The following is a 24,826-nucleotide window of genomic DNA, read 5'->3' as shown; positions in this document are numbered from 1 at the left end:
TAACCAGTTTTCATGCATCTTGGCATGTTCTACTCCACCAGTCTTACACACTGCTTTTGGACAATTTTCAAGCAGTCCAGCATGGTTTGATGGCTTGTGATCATCCATCTTCCTCTTAAATATATATCACAGAGGTTTTCAATTTGGTAAAATCATAGAACTCATATTTTTAAGTGGTCTCTTGTATGCAAGAGGAAATTATTTGAATGATTTGAACTGAAGAATCGGCTCCACTGATTTCACTTTGTAAAAAGAACCGGTTCTAAAGAGCCGATTCGTTCACGAGTACTGAGTCTTGCGAGTCACACGGAGCTTCACTACCGGCGGCGAGAGCAGAGCGAAAGAGGAGGAGAGCTGCGTCAACCGACACACACAGCGAGCGCTCAGCCCGCCAGCTCCGGGTTTAAAGTTGTGGGATAAGAAAGGGCATTTCTCCTGCTCGACGGCGGACCGATAAGGGATTTTTGTTCCTCTCATTCGACAACATGTCGGGGAGCCGAGAGGAGGAGCGGCGCAAACTGGCCGACATCATCAACCACTGGAACGCCAACCGGCTCGACCTGTTCGAGATCAGCCAGCCGACCGAGGTGAGCTCAGAGGCCGGCTTTAAAAATGGAGCTGCTGGAGAAAAGACTGGGGACAAGCCAGTGTAGCTAACTAGCTAACATACAGATATTTAACAAAACCATTAGGCTAACTAACGGAGAGAGTAACGTTATCGGTAGCTAGGCTACATAAATTAACAGAAAGACGCGTGAGTAGTGAATACAAACAGAGATTTAAAATGAACTCAGCCTAGGTTAACGTTTGTGTTAGCTAGGCTGAAAACAGGCGTTATTTTATTCAGGAAAATAATGAAAACACGGATTAAGAAATTGATGCGACATTTCTGTCCATGAAAATGAAAAAAAGACTCGTTTATAAACATGAATTAAGGCCAATGAACATAGCTAGCCTGCTAACCTAACATAGCACGCTATAAACAAGAATCAACGAAATGGGCACCCACCATGGTGCTCGCTAACCCTAACGCTAGCTAATAAACACAATTCTCAGAAATCAGAAAGTGTACAAACAGTTTAAACAGGGGGGACATTAGTGTAACTCCTATGTAAGATTATTACATATAGCGTTAGCTAGCGAGTGAATTGTTTAAATAAGTGGCGTGGCGGTGTGTTTGTAAATTAAGCTTTTTGATAATATCAGTAGCTACTACTAATCAATGAAGTCGGCCGCCGGTAACGTTACGCTAGCTTGCCTAGGTTAGCTGCCTTAACGTTAGGTTGGTTGGTAAACTAGTAAGCGAATTTGTTGTTTAGCTAGCCTCCTTTTTAAGCAACACGAGCTTATTCAGTGAGGTTAGGTTAGTTAACCAAGGTAGATTTGTGATCAAAAGCAGGGTTTACACGCTGTATGTCTCCACCTCGGTGTGTTGGTGAGCTGAATGCAGTTCAGGGTGCTGTGCTAAAGCGCTAACTCGCAGTGCAAATCTAATCTCAGTGTGTTCTGGTCTGGAGTGAGCTTGGGTACAGAGCTTTTGACGACATTTATCAGAGAAATGGTGACTGTACTGCACTGGAGAATGAAGATATGTAACGTTAGCAATGTTGGTGTTTTGGTAACTAGCTAACTACGAGAGGGTGTCCGCGTTTGTGATAACTGGCTAATAACAGTAGCTTAGCTGGCTAGCCCTCTTAGCCAACATTCAGCTGTGGATAAACGTCGAAGGGGCTTAGCCAGCTAGTCGGATAAATAGAGATAAAACACAACGGCTGCTGTCTCCACTGGGTTTTTTATTGTTAATGTGGGTAAATCATATTTATACTTTTTGTCTTATACAGCCTTAAAATGTATAGTTCATTGTAATAAATGTGTGGCTGAATTAACGCTAACTTATTACCTACCTAGCTAGGTTAGGTTGGGCAGTGTTGTGGTGTGTTGCTGCTGTCTGACCAAATAGTTAGCTAATAAACCTGGTCATGAAAAATGAAAACAATTGGAAAAACTGCTGCCTCAGATGGACGCCTAGTTCATACGGTCACGAAACTGTTGTCTGACTTGTAATGCAGGCCTGATGTGCACCCATTTCAGTGTTTCTGCCTCATGCGCATGTGTCCAGTGCCTGACACCTGCAGCTGCACTGAGAACAACAACGTTAGCCTCTTAGTAGGCTCAGCTGCACTCTCTGAATTTAGGAGGGAAAGGGTGGGGATACTTGTAACTTAATTGTACACTGGGCATTTCCACAGTGCACAATATGTAGTATGATATTTTGACACAGATAAAATTGTACAAATGGCAGCACATTTCTAAATACTGCTATTCAGATACTTTACCATACTTAGGACCTGATCAGGTCCTAAGTATGGTAAAGTATCTGAATAGCAGTATTCAAATGGAGGCTGAATGCAGTCAAATTATCACACAAATGCTCCCAAATCTAGTGTAAAGCATTTTTCTCCGACCACATTTTTACATGACCAATTACCCAACCCACTGACTAGGACTCACCTATCACTAGTGATGCCCCAACACCAGGAGAGTGAGCACTAGCAAAAGTCTCCTCTAATACATGTGAAGTCAGAGCCGTTGCCTCTACAAGCTACATGAACAGGATTCATACCCGTGATCCTTTGATAGTGTAAAGCATTATTGCAGTAAATCTAATGCTGTTGCTGTCACAAATGCAGAACATGATTACTTATAATTAAGAAGAAATACTGAATAAAAAGGTGTCTACAGACCTTTTGTAATGATCATGTAATGCATAAAGACAAGCAAATGCTCCCTGTGTATAAAAAAAGATGCTTTAAAAAAAATAGGTATGATAAATGCCTACACAATATTCTCGTTCAGTTCTGATTTGATTCGGAGCTGAAGAGTGGAGTGACTTTGCTGATGAGCGAGTGCCTGGCACATCCTGAAACCTTTACAGCAGACGTCACTCACACTTGAGCTCCACAAATTCTGAAGATCAGCAGAAGAAGTTGTTCACAAGTGGATGATGTCACTGCCGTGTTTTCACTCCACAGCTGTGTCTGACATAAGCCTTAGCTTTCCCATCCTGGTACGGGAAGGGTGGTCTTTGCTGTGGCTGAACAAGAAATTTACTGTGGTTTAAGGACACCCTTTTCATATACACTCAAAGTTCAAGAATGTTCTTGAAGGGGCAGAAGAAGTTAAACAAATGCTAAACTAAGAAAATAGTGTTAGGCAGCATATGAATATTTGAATGTTTTATTTGATGTTTTGAAATATATTAGGTGTAAATTCCAGTACTTCTCCAGAGATAGCACTGAACTGCAACACACTGGCCATGTTTATGATGATACAAATGGATGGATGAATGTATGTATGTGTTTATCAGCAAAGACATTGTATGAATATATTGCTGAAATTTGTATTTAGTCAGTAGGTCAGTCCCCATGCTGTCTTGTGCCTGTCAGAGCAAAAGTTTTTATACCATTGGATTGTAGACCTATCTTTGTATGAAGTAATTACAGATATATTTATGTCAGGTTATTATACCACCTTGTAAATGAATAACTTGATGCAGTGCTGTCAGGGAAATTGGAGAGCAGTGATATGCAGCTTGTGCCTTTGCTCTTTATGCACTGAAATTCCTGCAGAATCTTTTATTTATGTTATGCACCATAAAGAGGAACATTTCCAGATCCACTTCTAACTTCCTTTGATGGTCCTTTTTAAAGTTTGATGGCAGCTGGCATTTAATAACCAGTCTTGATTCTGGTCACCTGTTGACAACATCTGTTTAAAGACATATTATTATGTTTTACCTTCTCACTATGCATTAATTATCCATACTGTCCACACCTCTAGTGTTTACACAGTATACAAAGTACATTTCTGAAATAACAGCTCTTTTATTATTTGCATCGTCCCAGTCTTTTCTGATTTGAGGTAATGAAAGCCAAAAAGATTCTCTACCTTATTTACAAGCCCTGAATTACACCCCTGCTGTGATAAAGAATGCTGTTTTTTTATTTTTTGACTAAGTATAATTTTCAACCATATATGTATCTGTGCAGTTGAGTTGTGCAGCATAATTTCCTACCAGTTCCCACATAACTGTGAAAGCAATGTCTTTTTAGCTTTTTTGTGGCTCAGTGGTTGGCTACCCTTTTTCTAAAAGGAAAGTCATAAGCCTGGGTTTTAGATTCTGAGAACCACTGTGCTAAGCTCTACCAGCCTTTGGAAGAGACTGTGGAAAGCACTTTGGGTTGCTAGAGGTGGCTATTATATGCTCTTCTGAGGGGAGTAGTCTGTGGAGTTCTTTTGTGCATTAATCAGTAGCCTGATTTTTTTTTTTATCTTGAAAATCTAAGAGTAATGTAAACCAAGAAGATTAATGCAAATGCAGGCTACTTTTGATGCCTTATTGACTTTTGCAAAATGATCTAACTCAATAAAGCAATTCAGTTTATGCTGTAGCATTTTTCAGAATAGACCTTGACACAAGGCCACTATATGAAAGCTCTGGGATTTATCAGCAACATGGCTTTAGTTTAAAATATAATTAGCTTATTTTCAGTTGATATATTGTTGATAAGCTAAACTGATTTGTTACATTGAGTTAAATGGAGCTCTGTGTGAATGCATAAATTCAGTTTCCTGACCTATTTCAGTGCAGTGCCTTTTTTAATGGGCATCACTAAAGCCTTCATGTGTGGTTAACCTTCACTCAGAGCGACTATTGTTGAACAGTACATGGACACAAGCTTTAGAGATGATTCATAATGGTTTTGTTCTTTTACAGGTGATCTGTTTCCTGAGGTTTAATTAAGCTGTGAGGTGCATTTTAGGAATAGTTGAATTAATGGTAATGCTGTTAGAAATGTGACAGTTGGTTCAAAGTGCTGACTCCAGTGTGTTTCTAGCTTGGGAAAACACCAGCCTGTGTGATTTAGAGGCCCTCCATAAGCACTTTACTCCTCTCTATTGCATTGATTGCCATTAACTAAACTGCTATAAGTTTTGTCTGAAAACAGACGTCAGCTGCCGGCTGCCCACACCCAGTTTGGAGCGCAGCGGCCCGATTGTTCTGTACTGGGCTGGATACTCGCTGAAGTTTAGCTATATCCGCTTTGGCTGCTGGTGTGTATCCAGTCTCTGGCTGAAGGAAATGAGATTGTGGAAATGGTCACCTGGGAAACCCTTGGTTGTGTGTTGTTTGGGAGAGGTTGTGAGTGATCGGAAAGAAAATGCTTTTGCATGAGTAGTGTACATAACGTAACGTAAATGAATTGAAATTAAGTTTCAAAACATCTTATTGACATAATCTTTGTCAGTAAAATTGTGTATCCTTATTTATTTATTTTGCACTGTGTATGTTCATGTACTGTTCTCTTAAAAACATATTGTGCCAGGTGACTGCTCCTTCGCAACAGGCTGTGATGTGCAAGCATCACAGGGGAGAACAAAAACAGCTATTCAACTTGAGCCGGTTATTCCAAAGAAAACCCTTGTCATTAAAATAATTGTTCTTCAGTAATCAAGGCAAAGTCCATAGTTTATCATAATACTTGCTTAAAGTCACATCGTCCAGCACTAACAGGCAATGTTCCTTTTGATTTAAAAAATATGAATTAGTTAATATTGAATGAGGAATACCATTTTAATGCGTTGATTTTGTAATACCTGTTACTACTGGGTTTTCTAATCCTTAAGCTTTGATTTAACAAAGCTCTTGCCAGTAGAGGGCTAGTGGATTAGATAATATTTTCCCCCTCTCTAATATGGAAATAGAGGGTATTTGCAGGCTGGGAGCTTATTCTGCTCTTGTTTGAAGTTTTTGTACAATGGTGCCTCTAGTATCACCTTATATGAACCAGACTTGCGAGTGCCAGGGAACATCAGATGCTGCCTTGATGTCAGTAGGGAGTACATAATTGCGCAGCTTTTCTGAGATTGTGTTCCAGGACTTCCCAAAAGCTCTGGAGAGATTCGGATATCTTAGCCAGTAGTAACGATGACGAATATAAAAAGATTGCAGAGTAGCTTGAAACAGAACAGTGTGACTGAGCTATTTACAATTACAATACATGATAAATAATTGAATGCACCCAGGCTTGTTTTGGTGACTGACAGTGGTACACGTTTAATGTTGTTCTTTGTTTTTTGTTGTTGGATCCTTTATTGGAATCATGAGGCCTTAGATATATTTCCAATAATTTATGCATTTCTCCTCTCTCTGCCAGTAAATGCAGCCTCAGAAGGTAGTGTGATTTTGTACTCCAGCAGGTCATTCTTTCTGAACGATGATAGGAACTGTCATCAGTGTACCACTCCCAGGCAAACTATCTCCATGGTGATGGTTTTCCTGCTTCTAAATGTGCACACACATTTCCTCTGTCCTGAAGCATTTCTGGATGTTCTGCACTGTAATTGTATGTGACATAAAATAGATGAGGTTGTCCACAGCGCCAAATGGCTGTAAACTGAGAGCGTAATCCACAGTTCTAATCTGCGAGGAGCTGAGAGTGGGCTGGGATTAGCCTTCTCTCACCATGCTTCCTACCACCATTTCATGCTGTAACTGTTATATGTCTTTAAAGGTGGAGTAGGAACATAAGCCACATGGTGATGAATGCCACATTAGGTCAGTGTTAGTATGTAACATTATCTCACTTTATCTCACTTGATATCAGTTGTCAGGATTAAGACTAAATTTACACTACGTTTAAATGCTGTATTGGTTTTTTTTTTTATATTATAAATATCATCTGGGATTTAGCTGTAAGTGTGGCAGAGAGGCTGTGTTTAGCCTTAGCCTCCAGCACATCAAGAGATTGGATATTTAGTGTACACCAAAATATCTTAAAAAAGGAGCCTGGTAATACTACAGCCAAAAGTCACTATGCACGCCAAAAGTCACTATGCACTGCAATAGTATATTACAAAATACCAAATTTGAACCATCATTTGAATTATATTATCATAAATGTAAATACTAGGATGTTTATTAATATCAGTTGTTTTTCCATTGCTGTTTGACAGAGATTGTTTTCGTGCAGCTACTGGCTTAGTGCTAAAGGATGACCTCCTGAAACCGTTTAAGGGTTGGCCTCTCCTCCCCTTCACATTCTTGATTCTCTCTTTACCACAGACCTGCCTTCTGCTGTTCAGCACACTTGTTTTCATGCTGTTTTCTTCCCTTTGGCTTATCCTTCCCCTCGTCTTCTCATAGTTGCATATTTTTATGTTATTAGGTGTGTCCAGTGTTTAGACTTCTCTGGCTTTATTGCGTGGTCATAGGTCAGTGAACCTAAAGTCAGTATAGATCAGAAGCCCCATCTTCACATAATTTTGTATTGGCTGATTCATGGGTACGTTGCTCTTATTGGTCTTAATCAATGTATTGCTGTGCGCCGGTGTCCTCTGTCTGTTAATGCATCATTGGTATCGAAATTAATGGCAAGTGGTTCATTTTTACTTCAATATACAAAACACAGCAGTGTGAATTTGGCCTAGTCAAGCACAACAGCCAGTTTTGCATTACTTGGGGCTGTTCCTGTTTGCAGTGTGCCAACATCAGTGACTGATATAGACTGTTGCTTCCAGTAAGTACCTGGAGGCAAGAGAAAGGAAATGACTGTGTTCTAGAAAATGGACATTGTACTGACTGGCTCAAAATGAGCCTAGAGGTCAACAGACAAAGCTCTTCTCTGTCTACAGATGAAAGCACCTGTGTTGTACTCTTCCTCCCAGCTTTGATCCTTATATTGCTGTGCTGGAGCTGCAGACTACACACATACACACATCCTACACTTATCCTACACTGTGAGTGGTTTTTTGTTGGTTGTATAGACATAGATACTTAAGACACAAAGGTTTTGGGATACATACACATTACACTTTGCAATTACCTTGCAGCTCTTACAGCAGGTTTGGAACTATATGTGGTCTGACACTTAACGCTTAACATAACACTGACATAACACTAAAATATTGACAGTCAACTACTTCTGTGCTAAATGTTAAAGGTCTCCTTCTGCTTAAATGCACTTTTTCTTGTTCTTGCTTGGCTGTAGAGTGAGTGGTGCAGCGGCGGGGATCCTCTGCTCGCACTGTGCCGTTAATAACAAGGCCACAGGCTCGCTAGCCTCGAGTCTGACATTAAGCGAAGTTTAAGGGTTAACATTACCTAGCACTCAGTTCTATATCTTTATAACTATAACTGCAGTGCTGTTAGCCAATTGGAGGTGATATGTTTAAATGTATATATACAAAAGCAAGACCCAAATCCTGTCTTTCTTTAGAGACCAGTAGTTAGGTGAAATAAAGCATGGATAAACAAACTTTTCCTGAACTAATTTTCTTATATGGAGCTTTTTAAAGTAGGCTGTCTTGCTTAAACTACTCAAGCGCTCAACTATTTTTTCTGCAGCTGTAACAAGTCATACAACCTTTCTGATTACATTTAAATCCCATTTTGCATAGATCAAAATGTGGCTGGATGGATGCTGTGTTAAAGAGGAGGCCAGAGCCTGTCTCTGGCCTTGACCTGTCAGCCTTCATTAATCTCCTGGGAGGCGCTGATGGTCAGTCAGCCTGTGGGGCCTCACAGTGTGCCAACCACCCCGCCCAGCCCATTCATTGTGCAGGCGTCAGGTGTGACCTCACAGGATCAGACAGCTTTTAGAGTTATTTACTTTTTGGTTGTGTGTTTCCTCACTCAACGAAATCGATTGCCAGCAGCTCCATGTGGAGCCAGTAGAATGTCCAGGTTGTGAACACTTGGTGTCTGAAATCAGTTGTTTGCGTGGGGTGCACTGTTGATGTAATGTAACGTGACCCTTCCTCCAGCCCTTATGCTTCGGCCTTATGCTTCTGTGAAAGACTTGCTCCATATGTGCAAATGTCTTCATAGCCTGCCAAGTGTTTGTGGTGTCTCACGTTTTGGAATGAATCGTTGTAATTTTTTATTTTGGGCCTCCTTCTACAACGAGGCGAGGCTCTCTAATTCATTGGGCCAGTGTGGTATGCCTCCTTAGTAGTATGAGTGCTCTGAAGTACTCTTCTAGATCTTTGTCTATTACTGAACGTGCATTGAAGTGTAGAAGCCTCAAAGTGAACTTTTAGGTCTGTTTTAGTGAGGTCAAGGTATAATCAGTGTGAATTGTGTTGTGCAATGTTACAGGTGGGTCATTGATCACTTCATACATAAATATTATAAATGACTATATTATTTTGTCATCATCATGTAGCTCTAGGGTTTTCTCATTGGGTTAGTCTACCAGAGGTGGCTCGTTGATAAACTGTCCCAGAATGTTGGCAAAGTGAGCCAATAAACTCTGGGTTTAATTCATTTTTACAAGCCCTGCTCACATAAATCAAATTAAAGAAAGTTTTTAGCATCACCTTTAAGGCTTGATGTCTGTTTCCTTAGTTTACCTTATCAGTTTGCCATGGCTGTTTTCCAGCTAAAGGATACAAGCTGAACAAGGCTAATAACAATTAGCTAAACTAATGGAGCTTTTTGTCTGTCTGTCTTTCATTTCCCTTCTGTCAGGTATGTAGATTTGTGTTTTCAACATTGTATTTTTTATTTTTTTAAACCATATTTTTGGTGCACTTTTCAGCTCTCCTACAAATGTAGCACTGGTGTGTGCACAAGTACAACTGAATTTATGGCACAAAATAATGATTGTGTTTCAGGGAAAAATGTATCTGCCTTTATTATACATACTTTTCATATATAAAAAATATGTAACTTTCATATTTTGGTATGTGTCAGATGTACTGGTTGCAGTATTCTTCAGAATTCTTCCTTCTTTTTTTAATATGTTGGGAACCCACGTTATCATGTGTCTGCATTTATCTTGTGTACTCCCTTTTATCTCCACATGTTCCAGACCTCCAGTGTCAGGTGGGCACAAACTCTTCTCGGGTCCCTTTTTAGCCCTGCACTCACGGGACTCAAATCTCAAAGCAGATATTGCTAAATGTAGCAGCTAAGTAGGTGGAGGGGAATAAAGCCCATGACTCTTTCTCACGACTAGGGAGACAAAGCAGCATGGAAAATCTGGGGACTGTCTCTCGCGCATGGAGTTGCGTACGCACACACACTGGCCTCTATTTTTATTGTTACTAAATGCTCCTCTTTTCTAGCAGATAAGGAGTGTGTGTATGTGCAGTGAGGTCCAACTCATTAGGTTTCAGTGACCTCACTTGCTCTGTACCTTTGCATACATTCGCTGCCTTTGTGTTCGCTCATGCGCTTCCCCCTCTGTGAACACTGATTTCATCCATCAGTGTTTGTTGGCCTTGTCTTTTCCGCCGGTTGGACTGCAGACGCTTCTAAAACTTTATTGTACAGGCCATTTGTTTTCCTGGGTTGAAGAATGCTGTGTCTTGTTGATGCGTTTACATCAGAGCTTTGTGAATGCCCACTGGTACTGTTTAGTGACAGCTCAGATGCTGATAGTGCTTTTGTTGCTTTGTGTGTTATTAGTGCACTACTTTAGTGTGTATTATGCCTTATTTGATACTGGAAATTTCATTGCAGTGGTGAAATGCTTAAATGCTTTGTGTTGTGTTAATTTAGCTGAAAGTTGTAAATGTTCAATGTGTTCTATTTCCACACATGCACAGACTCCAATGCCGACACATTGTCCTTGTCAAATTCACTATGATTTCATGAGATAAAATAAGGCATTAAAACCAGAATATCAGTAAAATACTGTTATTTATGAGAAAAGGGAGAAAGATATATAAAAAAAATAATTGTATTGTTCACTCTCTCCACACACGAGAAACGAGAGAGGAATAAAGCACTGCAGTTCCATCAATACAATGCAAAACTGATGGTTTACAGCTTAAGGTTTCGACTGGCCTTGTGAAATTACAGCATGCAACCCAATATCGTTATGGCATTTTTTTCCATGTGATTGCATACTTCGAACCATGACCCCTGTACCTTGATGGTGAACTATGGGAAATCATACCCTTACACCCTAAAACCTACTGTATTGAATTGTATTAGTTAGTGTTCTTGTGACTAGTTTAATCTTGGGAGTAGTATGTAGGCTTGACATAACTGGATTTTAATCACAGTAAACACAGCTTAAGTTTTAGTTATAATAATATGCTAAATCTGTATGCTCCAAATGATATGATGCATTAACAAATTCTTCTGACCTTCATTACACTTAATGGCAACACTCACATTTTTCAGGACAGCACATCAAATTATTTGAAAATGTGTGGAACAGCTGAGTGGATGTCCATGCTGTAGTTTTTATTTCAGCAATAGATTGGGGGGAGGGGATATAGCAGGCTCTGTCCACAGGGGAGCGGAGCAGAACGACCCCACCGGCAGCCCCCGTTTGTGCTGGGCAGGGGAGATAAGCCCAGTCATTGTGTGCGGTTGGGGGAGTGCAGGATGAAGGTCTAGTGGACAGAGGGCAAGCCTTAAGATAACAGCGGAAAGAGTCTCTGGCTACACCGGAAAGAGCCCTGTGCTCTGGGTGGAAGAACCGTGTGACCTAATACTGCACATGGCTCTGTGTGCTCCTCAGAACAGGAGAGCGCTTTTACAAATCACAGCAAATCCTAGATATCCGCTCTATATCGAATGTGAAACAAACCTTTCTAGTCTTCTTTAAATGAATATTTCAGAGAATCATCAGTTTCATCAGCAGTTCTGGAAATAAACATGGGATAAAATCGTTTATTGAAAATGTGTTCATACCTTCATTCCCGAATGTTATTCAGTCACAACTATTTTATGTTTTATGTTTTTATCCAGTAAATTGCTGACATCACACATTCAAATTGCGTGATTTCAAATCTAAATGCTTCTCCTGAACTGTCCCTGTGTTAAACTCTTGTGCACATATGAGCCTTTAATAAGATTTTTTAGCTTATACTGATTGGTATCTGACTATGGCAAGTGTAAATGACCTGGGAACAAAGACTCGCTTACTTTTTATCAAGATTGTGTTATTTTTCTTTTCTTGCGAGGCCTGTTTTAATATAATCTAGGTGGAACTCTTCTCTAATGCAAAAAATATATATTTTTAATTCTAACTCAATGTGAGGCAAAATTATGTTTATTTAAAATTATTGCAAATTGGCAATACTTCTTTGCAGTAAGTAAACAAGCTGGTTGTGTGCATATTAACACATCTATGCAACCTAAAGTAACTGAATGGTGAATTAGAAGGGGTTGTCCACAAATATTGGATATTTGGTATAATAACAATCTAAGAATATTAGGAAATGCTAAATGTGGTATTAACTGTTTGCATTTTTTCTGAGTGATCTTACGTCTTGTTTATGGCTAGATAACAGAAGAAAATACTTTGAAAGGGGACATTAGAACTAGTGCTGGACGATATGGCAAAAAATTATATCACGATATATTCCTTAATTTCGGTCGATACGATATAATTTCGATATCGATATAAACTATATAAAACTATATAAAATACTTTGAAGGCCTCAGAAAAACTGCTAAGAATCCCTGCAATGGAAATCTGTACACTACTGTCTGAAATCTTAAATTGAAGTCTTTAAAGCCTCCTCTCACAAAAAACTGTAAAATACTTTATAAATAAAAAAATATCAGAATAAATCAATGCTCACTTTTATTTGCATGTAGCAAAATAAAAACATGACATCCCTGTCAAACATAAACCTATAACCTATATACATATTACCAATATAAATAACTTTACATTACAACAGAGGCAGAGCTTCTTATTCTTTTGTAAACATATTTAACAGATCAAAACAAAAGTGCTTCAACCAGAATAGGGAATAGAAAAAGCCTTCATATAAAGGGAACATGATATCCCTGTCAAATGAACAAACCTATATAAACTATAAATAACTTAGATACAACATAAACTACAAGTGTTTTAGCCAGAATAAGGAAGATATTGTGTGTAGTGAATCTGCTTGAGGTGGAGGAACGGATGTATTACTGTTGCTGGTCGGCTCCACTCTCCAGAACAATTTGGAGCAAGCTGAAGTCTGCGGAGATCCGCTCGGTTAGGGTCGGTTTCGCTTCAAGGCGGGCGGGTTTTAGGTGCGGAGCGGAGATCCGCTCGGTTAGGGTCGGTTTCGCTTCATCGCGGGAGATTTTAGGTGCGGTGCGGAGAGGAGGCGACCCAGGTTTAGCCTAGCCTAGCCTAGCTGGCTACGTGCCTGTATGATTGCGTCATCACGCACTGACGTAGCCCGGCTATGTTCAGGGCTGCAGTGAACTGACGCCGCTAAAAAACGCCTGTCTGTAAATAATACATATCGATAAATCACAAAAATGATATCGCCGTTATTGAAACATTTCTTATCGCGATAAATACCGATATCGAAATATTGTCCAGGCCTAATTAGAACATACGAAGTAACCCTCAATATCCCACTCTAAAAATCTCATTCACATCTGCATTCTTAGTGTGGAATTTATTCTTTGGAATGAAGCTGTGCTGGAGGGAGCCTAACCATCATAGGCCAAATTCAGAACATATGCGGTTTCTCATTTTACTCCCCTACTGTTCCCTTCTGCTGCTTTATCCGTATGCCTTCAATGCTCAACCCCATTCTCCACCTGTTAGAGCTGCACAGGAGGTTGTTTTTCCATTTCCTGTTCCATTCCTTACTTTAAGTTGTGTGACTGGATGAATTAGTAGGTTGAAATTGAACTCCTAATGCAGTTAGCCAGCAGCCACAAAACTATCAAGGTTCTGCCTTATGCTCCCTGACTTGTAATGCAAGCAGGCTCTACCTGACAGTGCAGTGAGCTTTGCTTTGGCCTGCAGGCTTCTGGGCGCTTTGAGTTTGTGACCTCCCCAGATTTTCATGACTGGTGATGGGGGACATCACCAGCTGAGAGCAATAATATTGCAAGAAGGAGAAAATGCATGTCTGAGAGATGACCTCTGCAGGAGAGAGCTTCCAAGTACAACACCGCCCCTCAGATGTTTGTTGAACTAAAGTGTGAATCCAGCCCCGGAGAATGTCTTCAGTATGAAAGTCTGCTCCGCCCTGCACAGATGTTTTTTCTTCTCTCACGTACCAGTTCCTCTCACTAAACCTGTGAGAATGTTCCAGTTTAAAAATGTATTTAGGTTTGATTAGAAATTGTCTTGAATTTAAACAACACGTTGTTCAGTAATGCAAAAAATGTGTGACTGACGGTGTCCCATTAAATAACGTAAATGTTTATCATTTTAAAGTTTTTAGCATATCTTAAGTACAAAATAAAGGCTTTGCTTTACTGTGTTCTGATCACTGGAGAAATATGGACAGTACAACCTTTCTCAAGGCCTAACTCCTTTGTTGACTGGTTGCAGTATGATGTGTAGCTCCACATATTATCTCATTTTTTGCTCTGAATGATCTCTAATGTAAAAATTCCAGGAGTTAGTTTTCATTGTGCAAATATATAAATTCATTTTTGAAAGTAATTTAATGTTTGCTTTGTTCCCAGAGAACACAGGAATTCACCTACAAGTTCACATGCTGTAATACAGTTAATACAATATAATATGAAAGAATAAAATTAATTATGGCACATGTTAATTTGTGTTGTGTAGTTTTTTGTTTTTGTTGCAGCTCTAGCTCCTCTATTTGAAAAAATTGAGTTTTTGGCCTGTTTATTGATTCATTGATTCATTTATTCATTGTTTATCTTCATCTCTTATCATACACAAACTATATACTCTGCAAAGCTCAGCTTGGAGGGTGCAGGGTGCAAAAGCCATTAGTGTTGTTTGGGGTCCAACCTGATGCACAGTTGGGGACAGGACTGTGGTTAGCCTTGTGGTTTGTGTGTACGGACTGTGGTGGATGAATGCCGTAGGCGGGAGGATGTGGTCTGCTCTCAGTCTGCCTGAACTGTGCGGGGCTCCTGCTTGCTGTCTGGCTCTGGTGGGTGGCTTTGGTCTTGGCACAAGCCTGGGGGAAACCCTGCGCGAAAAAAATGTGTTCCATATGTGACGAAGAATCTGCTCCTGTCTGCAATCGAGGCGTTGCACCGTTTGCTTTTGGCAGCAGTCAGGCATTGTGCAATGCTTTTACGTCGATGTCTGGTGACGGAGCCAGAAATGCTAGAGACAGTCTAAACTTGCTTCTTACTGTGTGGTTGTTGAATTGATTTTTTTTTTTTTGATTATAAGTCATTTTTTTTATTCTGCCTTTAATTGTTTTCAATTTTTAATTTTATTATGATAAATCTGTTGCAGCTAAAAAAGAAGGGAAGTCCATAGCAACAAATGTGATTGTACTGTTGTGGGTTTAAAGATACTGCAGATGAGGAGAGAAATTTATGCCCTTGCATAGTTTTCTGGTTTAGCTCTACCCTGTCACCATGGCCACTACAGGGTGAAAGAAACATCTGTGTGCTGTATATTCAAACAACGAACATGTTATGGCTGATCTGTGATAAAATCTATGTTTTGTATATTTTATAATATGTATACTTTGTTTGCCTGGTCTTTATAAAACATGTAATTAAATTGAATGTCAGTAACCTGCATAGGTCTTTGGATTATTTTTTTTAGGTCAAGCATCAAAAGGTCAGGGTATATTTTTAGAGTATATACATGCCATGTCTCATTACTAATAGCATAGACATTCTTTTAAGAAACTAAGATGATCTTTGCAAAAACTATCATGAAACAAATGAATCCCTCCAACTTTCTTTTGCATAATCAGGGTTATAGAAGAGGAAGTTTTTCACCAGCATGCAGTTAAGCTACACTGACTTGTTTAGAATGCTTCTTTTGTGTGCTCGGCCCGGCTCACTTCTACTGTATGCTGAAAAGAGTGTTTGTCTGAGCCCACTGTCACTGCTGCTATTAGAGAAGGCTGAATGATGTTCTATGAAGAACAATCAGAGACCTGTGTAGGGCTTGCTCTTCTTGCTAGACTCCATTTAGACAGACTGCAACGCTTTTGGCACGGTTTATTCTATAGTCATGTAGAAGGTGGGAGAAAGAGCTAATCATAGTGTGTTTTGGTCTTTTGCACCATTATTGTATTTTGGGTGACATGCAAAAACATTTGGAGTTTTTTTTTAAAGATTGAAATATGGCTTACGTTTCTTTAATTATCTAATCCTGATAGCCAATCAGATCTTATTCTCAAGTTATAAATTATAGCAGTTTACAATACTGCGATTGGTATTTATTCTAAAAACATGGTCCATCTTTGTTTTTCTTTAGTATTGATCTAGCAGTTCTTATTTTTGTTTCCAATTGTCATAAAGTATTGACCAATTAAAATGATCTAAAATTACTTAGAATTATGTTTTTTTACATTTTGGCTTCCAGCTAAAAGATTTTCTTCCTTCCTTCTGCAGGATAGAGACAGCAGCTGGCTGTACGTGCAGCTTATACCCCCATAACCCATATAACTCACATAACTGATGATTACTATTACCATATCTTTAGCTCTTCCACCCAGGCAGCCAACAACAATCATGCAGACTAAGCATTTTATTTACATCTCTCCTTATTGCGTCCTCTTTTGGTAACCATAAAGAGGCATGTAATATTTGCTTTGGATATCTGACAACATGTAAATTGCCCCATCCTTCGCACAGCCTTGATTGAAAGAAAACCCATTAACAGCAAGAATTATTTCCTAAAGCAGGAATCAATCACACTGCTTGCAGAACATTGATTTCTAGTTTTGTCGTTAAACAGCCAAGCCTTAGTGACTTAGTGCTCCACTCTGACTGGCGAGGACACTTAAATCTTAGACCCCTTAACCGGCAGGTTCTGTTTAACTGCTGGACCCGGCTGTTTCTACAATTTACCGATCCAGAGGGCCACTTGGCCTTGTGCGGGGGATTTGAGATCCAGAGTAAATTACTCTTCCTAAGGTCACAGTGTAGCTCTGCTGTGAGCTCCTGGTTACAGTGCTATCAGTGTAACCCCATCTTCTTACCTTGATCCTACAATTTATCATGCCCCCTTCCTTGTCCGTTGACCTTAACGTTGATCTTAAATGTTTGCTGTGGTTGATTTGCGATGTTGGTGAACATTAAGTTATGATAAATAATTTACTTCTGGTTCTTGCTTTTGGATTCTCCTGTGCTGTTTAAATGGAGAAAGCTGTTTATTCTAGCAGGTGCCAATGTTGCTTCATGTTTTAGCATTTCCTCAACATTACCTGTTGGGATACAGATATACTTGTGTAGCGTGCACATTTGTGAATTTATGATGGCTGCGTTATTTTTTTCTTTCTTACGTTTGATGCATTGGCCGTGCACATTCTTAGAAATTAATTGCAAGGTTAGGAAACATAAAAACAGGAGGCTCAGTGAAGACACTTAGTAGCATTAAAATGGTTGACTGAGATATTATGAAAAAAGACAAATTAGATCTGTATTATTACACTTTGCTGCTTTGCCAAGTACAAGCCTGTATTAACGTGAGTAGCAAGTATGAGAACCATTACATTCACAAGCAGTAGGTTATGTCTCTTGCCTCAGTAGATCTGCAAGCAATACGTTTAATGGGCGTCAGGAATGTCAATTTAAAAAGCTGTGTTCATCATTACAGTCATGTAGAGAATGGATTATTAATAGCTTATCTGGGTGGTGGAGTGCTTGTATCATCTTTACTAGGAATACTGTGACATCACCCCCTACCCCTCCTTTGCCTGTGTAGTCACTCATAGATCACCCTCTGCAAATATTTACACAGAAAAGAGACCCTCTCCCTTCCCTGAGCTACTCCCACTGTGCAGTCACGCCTTAAAAAGCCTTTAATAATGCCCGCTGAATGAATGACACTAGAGATGACGACATACATCTGGAATCCATTATCAAATTTGGTGCGGAAATGCACTTAATCAGATTTGCTGTCATCAACCCCAAAGAACCTTCAAAGGCAGAAGAAAAGAATACTCTATTGCAGTAAATAATGAGCCAGTGTGTTTCATGCTGATCAGTAAATCTAATGAGTGATGAAAAGAGTCAGTTAAGACAGTTTATACCAAGTCAGTCTACTCTTCTCTAAAAGACTTATTAAGGAATTCCTCAAACAGCTGGAGAATAAGACTCCCTAAATTCTCCTCCAGACAATTTCTTTTGACATATATTGTTAATGTTACATTATATGTCTTAAGCTTCTCTTCTAGCCATTTTAGCCTGCTGTCTTCTTAATGTCATGGTTTGGTACTAGAGCTGCACAATTTCCAATTAACTGTGGATTATTTTTTGTGCGGTATATTTTATCGACTAATTTGGATTGTGGGAAAACCAAGGCTTGTGCCCAAGAAAGGAGTAACTTCCTCTGTGATCTAGAAAATTGTTTGGGTTTGTGGCGACACAGTCCTCACTGTAAAATGTTTAAAAACAGATGCTTCTAAAGGATGCAGCACAACAGATTTATTCAAAGTGCTGCTCCCAGCGGATTTAAAGCAGCCGCAGCACTAGCACACCATACAGAGTAAGAATGAGGAACCGTGGAAAGCAATAACAGGTGTTTATTGCCAAAGATATGGTACCCATACGAACGGTGGAAAGGTCAGGATTCATTAACATGTTAAAAGTTTTTGACCAGACGCATGTGCTATTAAGTTGCAAATACTTTTCTGAAGATGCCTTACCAAAACTCTACAACAACACACAACAAAGAATCACTAGAGAGCTGGAGGACTGTGACACGTAAATCGCACTTCAAAGTTTTCTCAGCTTAACCCTCAACATATTGCATAAACCATATATATGGCGATATAGAGCTAGAAAGAAATCCTACCGTTTCTAACAGTTGCAGTCGTCGTTCTCCGCTGAGGGGTCTGTGATTAATCCATTGAGGAAAACACTTAATAATAAGTGTTAAAAATGTATTTTACAATAACTTTTTTGTGACTTGTTTACTTATTTCTCAGTTTTCAGCGCAAACACATGTTCTGAGGTATAATCCAGTGGGTGTCTCTGAGTTTCCCAGCAGCTGTGTGTGCACAAGGTCAGAGCATGATATCAATGCATGGGTTTGTAAACAACTGGTTCAAATTTGCACCCGATTTGCGAATAGATTCACTCGATGAGTTTATTAAGGAGTCTACACATAAATGTCTAAAAACCACAGATTACATCACAAAATATCAGCAGAGTTTAAATGTCTCCTAGCTTTTAAATGCCTGTCTTATTTTCTACAGTATGATTATTTGTTTACATATTTGGGAAAAATGAAGACCAACTTTTTTAAAACACTGCCATTTTATTTTTCCAAGACCAATAGGCAAAAGTATTTACTTGTTTACTAGTTTTTTTTCTTTTTAAGTTTGAGGGTGCCAGTTTGAAACTAAGTTATGTTGGAGAAAGCTTTCTTAACATTACAGTAAGTTCTCATTATTTATGATAGTATGATCATTTCTGGCTTGTTTCTGGTTGCACTTTAACCCCAAAGGAGGAATTTAAGTGAAACTAAAATAATAAAAATAGTTTTGAACCATTTCTTTGTCATCTATAGTTTTATTTTTAGTAAGGAGAAATAACTCAATTCAAATCGAAGAACTAATTCTAAGGTTTTTTTTTTTTTTTGGCCAGCCCAGTAGCTATATATAAGTTTGTATTTTCGTTAAGCCATTGCATATTGTATAATAGTACAATAGTACATGTAGTACATGGTAGCAAATCCTTTACATTTAATGAATGATGTCTGGAATGAAGTCTGGAACCTGTAAACATCACTACATACTGAGTTTTCTTAGTTTACTGCAGCTGCCTTAAGTTTTGTCTTCAGTAAGTTAAGAGTTGCTTAATCAGACTGATGTCATTTTCCTATCATGGTTTGGTACAATCAATCATTGGATCTACAGATTCTTAAAATGTGTGAATTTTTTACTTTTTTCAGTAATGAATAGAGATCAGGATTATATTAGGAATTAATAGCTAAATAAAAGGCAGTAACAAAGATTTGGCCTTTTTCTGCTAGTGCTCTGACTGTGAAAACTGAAATACAGTCAGTAATTGTCTTTCATGTTTGTTCTGGGGCTTAAAAATGCCGATTTGCAGCTTAGGCAGGTGTGCTTGCCTCTGAAATTTGCTGTGACTATTATGTTCTCTCTTTTTCATCTAATGCAAATCAGGATTGCATTCCCTTTCGCTCTCTGTGTAAGGATTTGGGTTTTTGGGTAGACTAATCTGGCAGCGTTGGTGGAGGTTTAATACTGAAGCGTTAGCTCTCTAGCCTCACCTCCCAGCTTGCTTCAGCTGACTGTTCTGGCAGGCGTCTTTTCCCTTTTGCGCCTTTTGCACCTTTGCAAAAGCCCTATTAGATGCCACAGCTCAAGCACAGCTGTGAATTTGCCCTTTTTATTACCCAGAATAGACGGTCTCATTTTTTTTTGAGCACTGCGTCCTGATAGCATTTTAAGCCATTTTTAGGTAATGTGCTCAGTGTTAACAGCTTAGCTGTCCTTCACTTACACATGTGTCAAAAAGGTTGAAGGTTAAGGAGTGGTGCTCTGTCCTCAAACGAGGCTGTGTGGAATTTCTCTGCATGACTTGCTTGCGTCAGTTGGGTCTCTTAAAAAGTACCACATTGGTTTTCCATGTGCAGACCACACCAGCTGCCTTGGGCATAAATGGTGGTTATCTTTGTCTGTCCCCAAACACAAAGCAGCACTTGGTGCTTTTTTATAATGAAAAGCATATGTGTTTGGTCTGTAGATCTGTAATTTCTATTTTGGCGCTGAAGAAAGGCTCAGTAGTGTGACAGATTGATATGTTCTCTGTTGAGCCACAAAATACATGTCACTTTTTTGCTTTTGTTGGCTTGACTTAGAAGTGGTCTGTTTTTTGTATGTCACAGGCTGTCTAAGAGCCTGATAAAACATGATAGCAGACCACTTGGAGGAGTCATTGGATGTCATGCTAATCTCCCAAAGATAAGTGGAGTTCAGTAGGTTGTGACTTATGGAGATGTCTCCTCTGGCATAGTAGCCTGGATCTGTGCTTCTTATGTGCTTATTCATTCTTAAAATGCTGAAATGTGTCCATTGAGCATTCTGTGCCCTTTTTATTTTTAGCATTTAACATGGCCAGTTTAAATCATTCGTCTACATATGCTTATACTTGCCTGGGAGAACCTGTAAGAGTTCTAGTTCAGGTTAAGAGCAACTATTGCATTTGTGCTGGCGTTATTGTGACTTTATGTAAGGTGTTTTAACACCAGAGTCCAGACAAAGTTTATTTTTACATTTTGTACATTTGGGACAGTTAATTTTGGTTGCATGCAGCATTTCAGTGTGGGGCTTTAAGAACTTTGCTACACAACCTTTTATCATCACCTACATGGGGTGTTGCTTAATAGTTGACATTAATTAGTCTGTTTAAGTCTGTCAGCTTGGCAAGTGGCCTTTTTTTAGGTGTTTTTAGCTGCATCTGTGCCGAAATCAGACTCAGTACTTGTATCAGTACTTTATTGATACAAGAGTTGTGTAATACACACTGGTGTGTGACTTGCATACACCAAGAGGAATTATAGCACAACACTGGTTCTTTTTTGGTTCTTTTTTTCTCTTCTGTTGTTTAACGACTGACTATAGCCTGCCTTAGCTTCCTGTACCTGATCAGAAAGTTCAAACCATCTAGAAACGTGTTTTCATGCTACAAATGAAATTAACCTTGGTGTAGTTGTTTGGGATTGAGACCACCACTTTTGATCAGTCCAAATTTTGATCCTTTAATCCATACTGTGGTTTGTGGCACCTTTCAAGCCTGCTATTTTGTTCCGGACCAAAAATAAATGTCTGACTGTCTGGACCAAAGAAGGTAGGTTTGCAAGTGCCCTTAATTTTACAGTGATGTTTGGTTGGTGTCTGAGGTTTACTGAGCAGGTCAGATTAATCATCCTCACAAGTCTTGTCCTCAGGTAACACTTTGTCTGAAACTGTACTGCTTTGCAATGTCTCGTTCTGCAGGAGCCATGATGAAGTATGTGATGTCAGCCACAGAAGTGCTGCTACTCAGCAAAAGGACACGCAGAGAGAGAAATCACTTCTTGTCATGTCTCTCTGGTGAATATCTTTCCCCTCTCTGTCTCTGTTGCTCTTTATTTTCTGCTGAGCTCATGTCCCTCGCCTGCAGGAGCATTTGAGTGAGATGAGAGAGTGGTTAGTTGTTTACTGCGGTGAGTGAGATGATGGCCACATTCCTTTGGTTTCATGTCTACTGATCTCTTTAGGAGACAACAGTTCTGTAAAAATATAAGGTGATTTGATGCACCTGATCCAGGGTGGAAATAAGAAAAAGAGTTTTGTGCCCCCGCCTCGTTTTTATAACTTCTTTTAAAGGAATATAGTTCATTTTGAAGTTTTGAGGTTTGGGTAGTCTAATGATTTTGGAGTGTTCTGTTACATTTGCATTGCATCACCCTTGGAACGTGATTCTTTTCCTCCAGATGGTGATGAGAGCCCGACCAAAATGCCCTTGTTCGTGTCCGAAGGCAGACATGTAAAGAGAAAGCCTGTCTTTTAGTCTTGGATGATTATTGCTCTAAGGAACACTAATTGACGCTCTCCCGTTGTGGTGACATGCAGTGGGAGTTGCTAGATTTCTGTATTGCAGGGTTTGATTTGTGTGCTCGTCTCTCTTTCACCCTAATTCACGTTAAAACAATGTTGTGTCTGTGTGGGTGCTTCTGCAGTGTCATTGTGTTCTTTGACCACAGGCAATACAGAGGCTTTTTAAAGGTATAAACCGTAAGTATTTGACTTTGGCTAGGTGAAAATATGTAGATTCCTTCACAAGTCTATTTACAACCTTGTTATTTTATCTCCAAATTAAATGCTGTAGTATTTAATGGTGCAGTCGTTGAGCTGTGAAGATGTTGAATTTTTCTCTGGTCGGCTAGTGGACTCTACAGTTATCAACAACACCATATTCTCTGGAGATGAGTTAGTCTCTTTAAGGCAAAAATTGTATGATTTTCCTTTTTGGGATCAATCAAATTTGAAACTCTGTCAAACTCTGAGCACCAGCTGTATGAGTCTGCAGAAAAAGAGTTTGAAACATGGATGGGTCATGCTCTGAACTCTCAATATTTAGCTTTTTCAGGGTAATTATACTTTTCTATTTTAGGTTTCTAATGTAATTGGCAAAAGAGAATGTGTGTGGTTATTGAGTAGTTAGATTCAAACAAAACTCAGCCTGGGTCATGCAGAGATTTTTCACCGCTTTCCTTTGCCCTGTCAAGGCAGGCTCAATAAAATGGTCTGTGATGTAGGCCTACGTATTTTTTTTTATGTTTTTTTATTGTTTGCCTAAATAATAAGCCTGTGCTTCTTCTGTGTTGCACTGTTCATTAATATCATTCTGAACAGATTTCACTGATTCCAAAAAACTCTAGGTAACTCTAGGTATTCAGGTTTAAATCAGGCTTATGTTTATAATGACATAATGTTTATGGGACGGGAAGGGTCAGGCTTTAACAGAATGTGCACGGGGTCGGGTAGGGTCGGGCTTTTTTGTGTATCTGATCTATGCTCTAGTTTGTACTGTGCACAGCACCCAAGCATAAGCTAGCCTGATTTAGCAGATGATGACCTGGTGAACTCAAGCTCACCCCTTCTCAGTTAATCATGAGGCTGGACTAACATTGATTCACAGCTCACACCCCTCAGCCCTTTTAACGCACATGCTATTTTTTGGGGTAAGTCCTACATATTGGGTGGTAATTGGAAATTACTAAATCGTACAAATGAAACAATCACTGCTCATGAATGGACATGTGATTCTTTGAATTATTGGTGACTGCTAGACTTGTCAGTCACTTGGAATCTACAAAAAAAGCTTGCCATCTGATCCCTCCTGTGTGAGCAGGGTGTTTATTCCTACCTCTGTCACATGATCACATGATATGCTACTGCATGACTTGAAACTTCAGCTTGCACAGGGAGTATCCAGTGTGCTTTGCACTACCTGTGGCAGGTCTTCTGGAATTCATTGAACCAGAGTCTCGTTTAGAGCAAATGTTTTTCACTTTGCTGGGTTAAAGTTCTACTCCACCCGTCTCTCCCAGGCTGTGGTGTAAACACGCTCCTCCCTCCCTTGAGTTAATTATCAAACGCTAGCTTGTCGTATTACTACTGTAACTGGGCCAAACTGTACACCATTTGACGTTTGGTAATGGAAAGTAAACATGTGATGCCCTTGGTGCTGCTTCGTGTGAAGTTGGAGGGAAATCAGTGGGTGCCAACTGGTTACACACCAGCTTTGAGTTCTTGTACAATCTGTGTGTAAACCTTGGCTTCACTCTAATCTGCAGTGTCTGTAGCTACAGTAACACACTGAATCATGCAACTGAAAAATCTATGCTGTCAGAGTTTGAGCTCAGCATGCAGGTGCTGATAAACTGCTTTGGAACTCACTTTATATTTGTAATGTAATGTTGCAGAATATTCTATATTCAGAAGAGATCTGTATTGTGTAATTTGATGACTGTGAATGTGAACTGTGCATGTGATTTTGGCCAGACTTGCTTATCTGTTTGCACAGACATTTGTAGCCAGATGCTGCTGGTCAAAATAGTTATCTCCAACTGTGCTGTCCACTGAGGATAGTAATTCCTTTTAGCACCAATAATTCATACACCTTTCCATGAGTACTCTGGTAGTACCTTAAAACTTTTACAGGTGTGACAGTCTTTATGTTATGTTTGTCCACTTTTTCCTCACCCATTAAATAATGTTGCTTAGGTGTTAGCTTATAAACTAGTTTGAGGACAGTGGACACATTGCGATTTCCTATAAGTAACTTTTTTAAATTGTTTGCTTAAAAAACAATACATCTTACTGTGTATTGTAGAAATGCCCTTCTACTGTGGAGTTTCAGTTGATT

General features: G+C 39.4%; 1 protein-coding gene across 17 annotated transcripts in view; it reads left to right on the top strand.

Annotated features, from left to right (window-relative positions):
* Positions 1 to 300: 300 nt before the first annotated feature.
* The window catches only part of afdna (afadin, adherens junction formation factor a), a 136,084-nt gene continuing 111,558 nt past the window's right edge, over positions 301 to 24,826 (top strand). For 7 of the 17 annotated variants that reach the window (XM_022662865.2, XM_022662850.2, XM_022662848.2 and 4 more), the window contains exon 1: positions 301 to 587. In XM_022662865.2, coding sequence (XP_022518586.2) covers positions 486 to 587 — 102 coding nt within the window. In that variant the 5' untranslated portion in view covers positions 301 to 485. The remainder of the gene's footprint in view (positions 588 to 24,826) is intronic. The other 10 variants (XM_015607398.3, XM_022662861.2, XM_022662858.2 and 7 more) reach the window with 2 other exon arrangements.

This window comes from Astyanax mexicanus, chromosome 1, assembly GCF_023375975.1.
Source record: "Astyanax mexicanus isolate ESR-SI-001 chromosome 1, AstMex3_surface, whole genome shotgun sequence".
NCBI lineage: Eukaryota > Metazoa > Chordata > Actinopteri > Characiformes > Acestrorhamphidae > Astyanax > Astyanax mexicanus.
The sequence above is the reverse complement of the archived record's forward strand: the minus strand, read 5'-3'. Positions and strand labels throughout refer to the sequence as shown.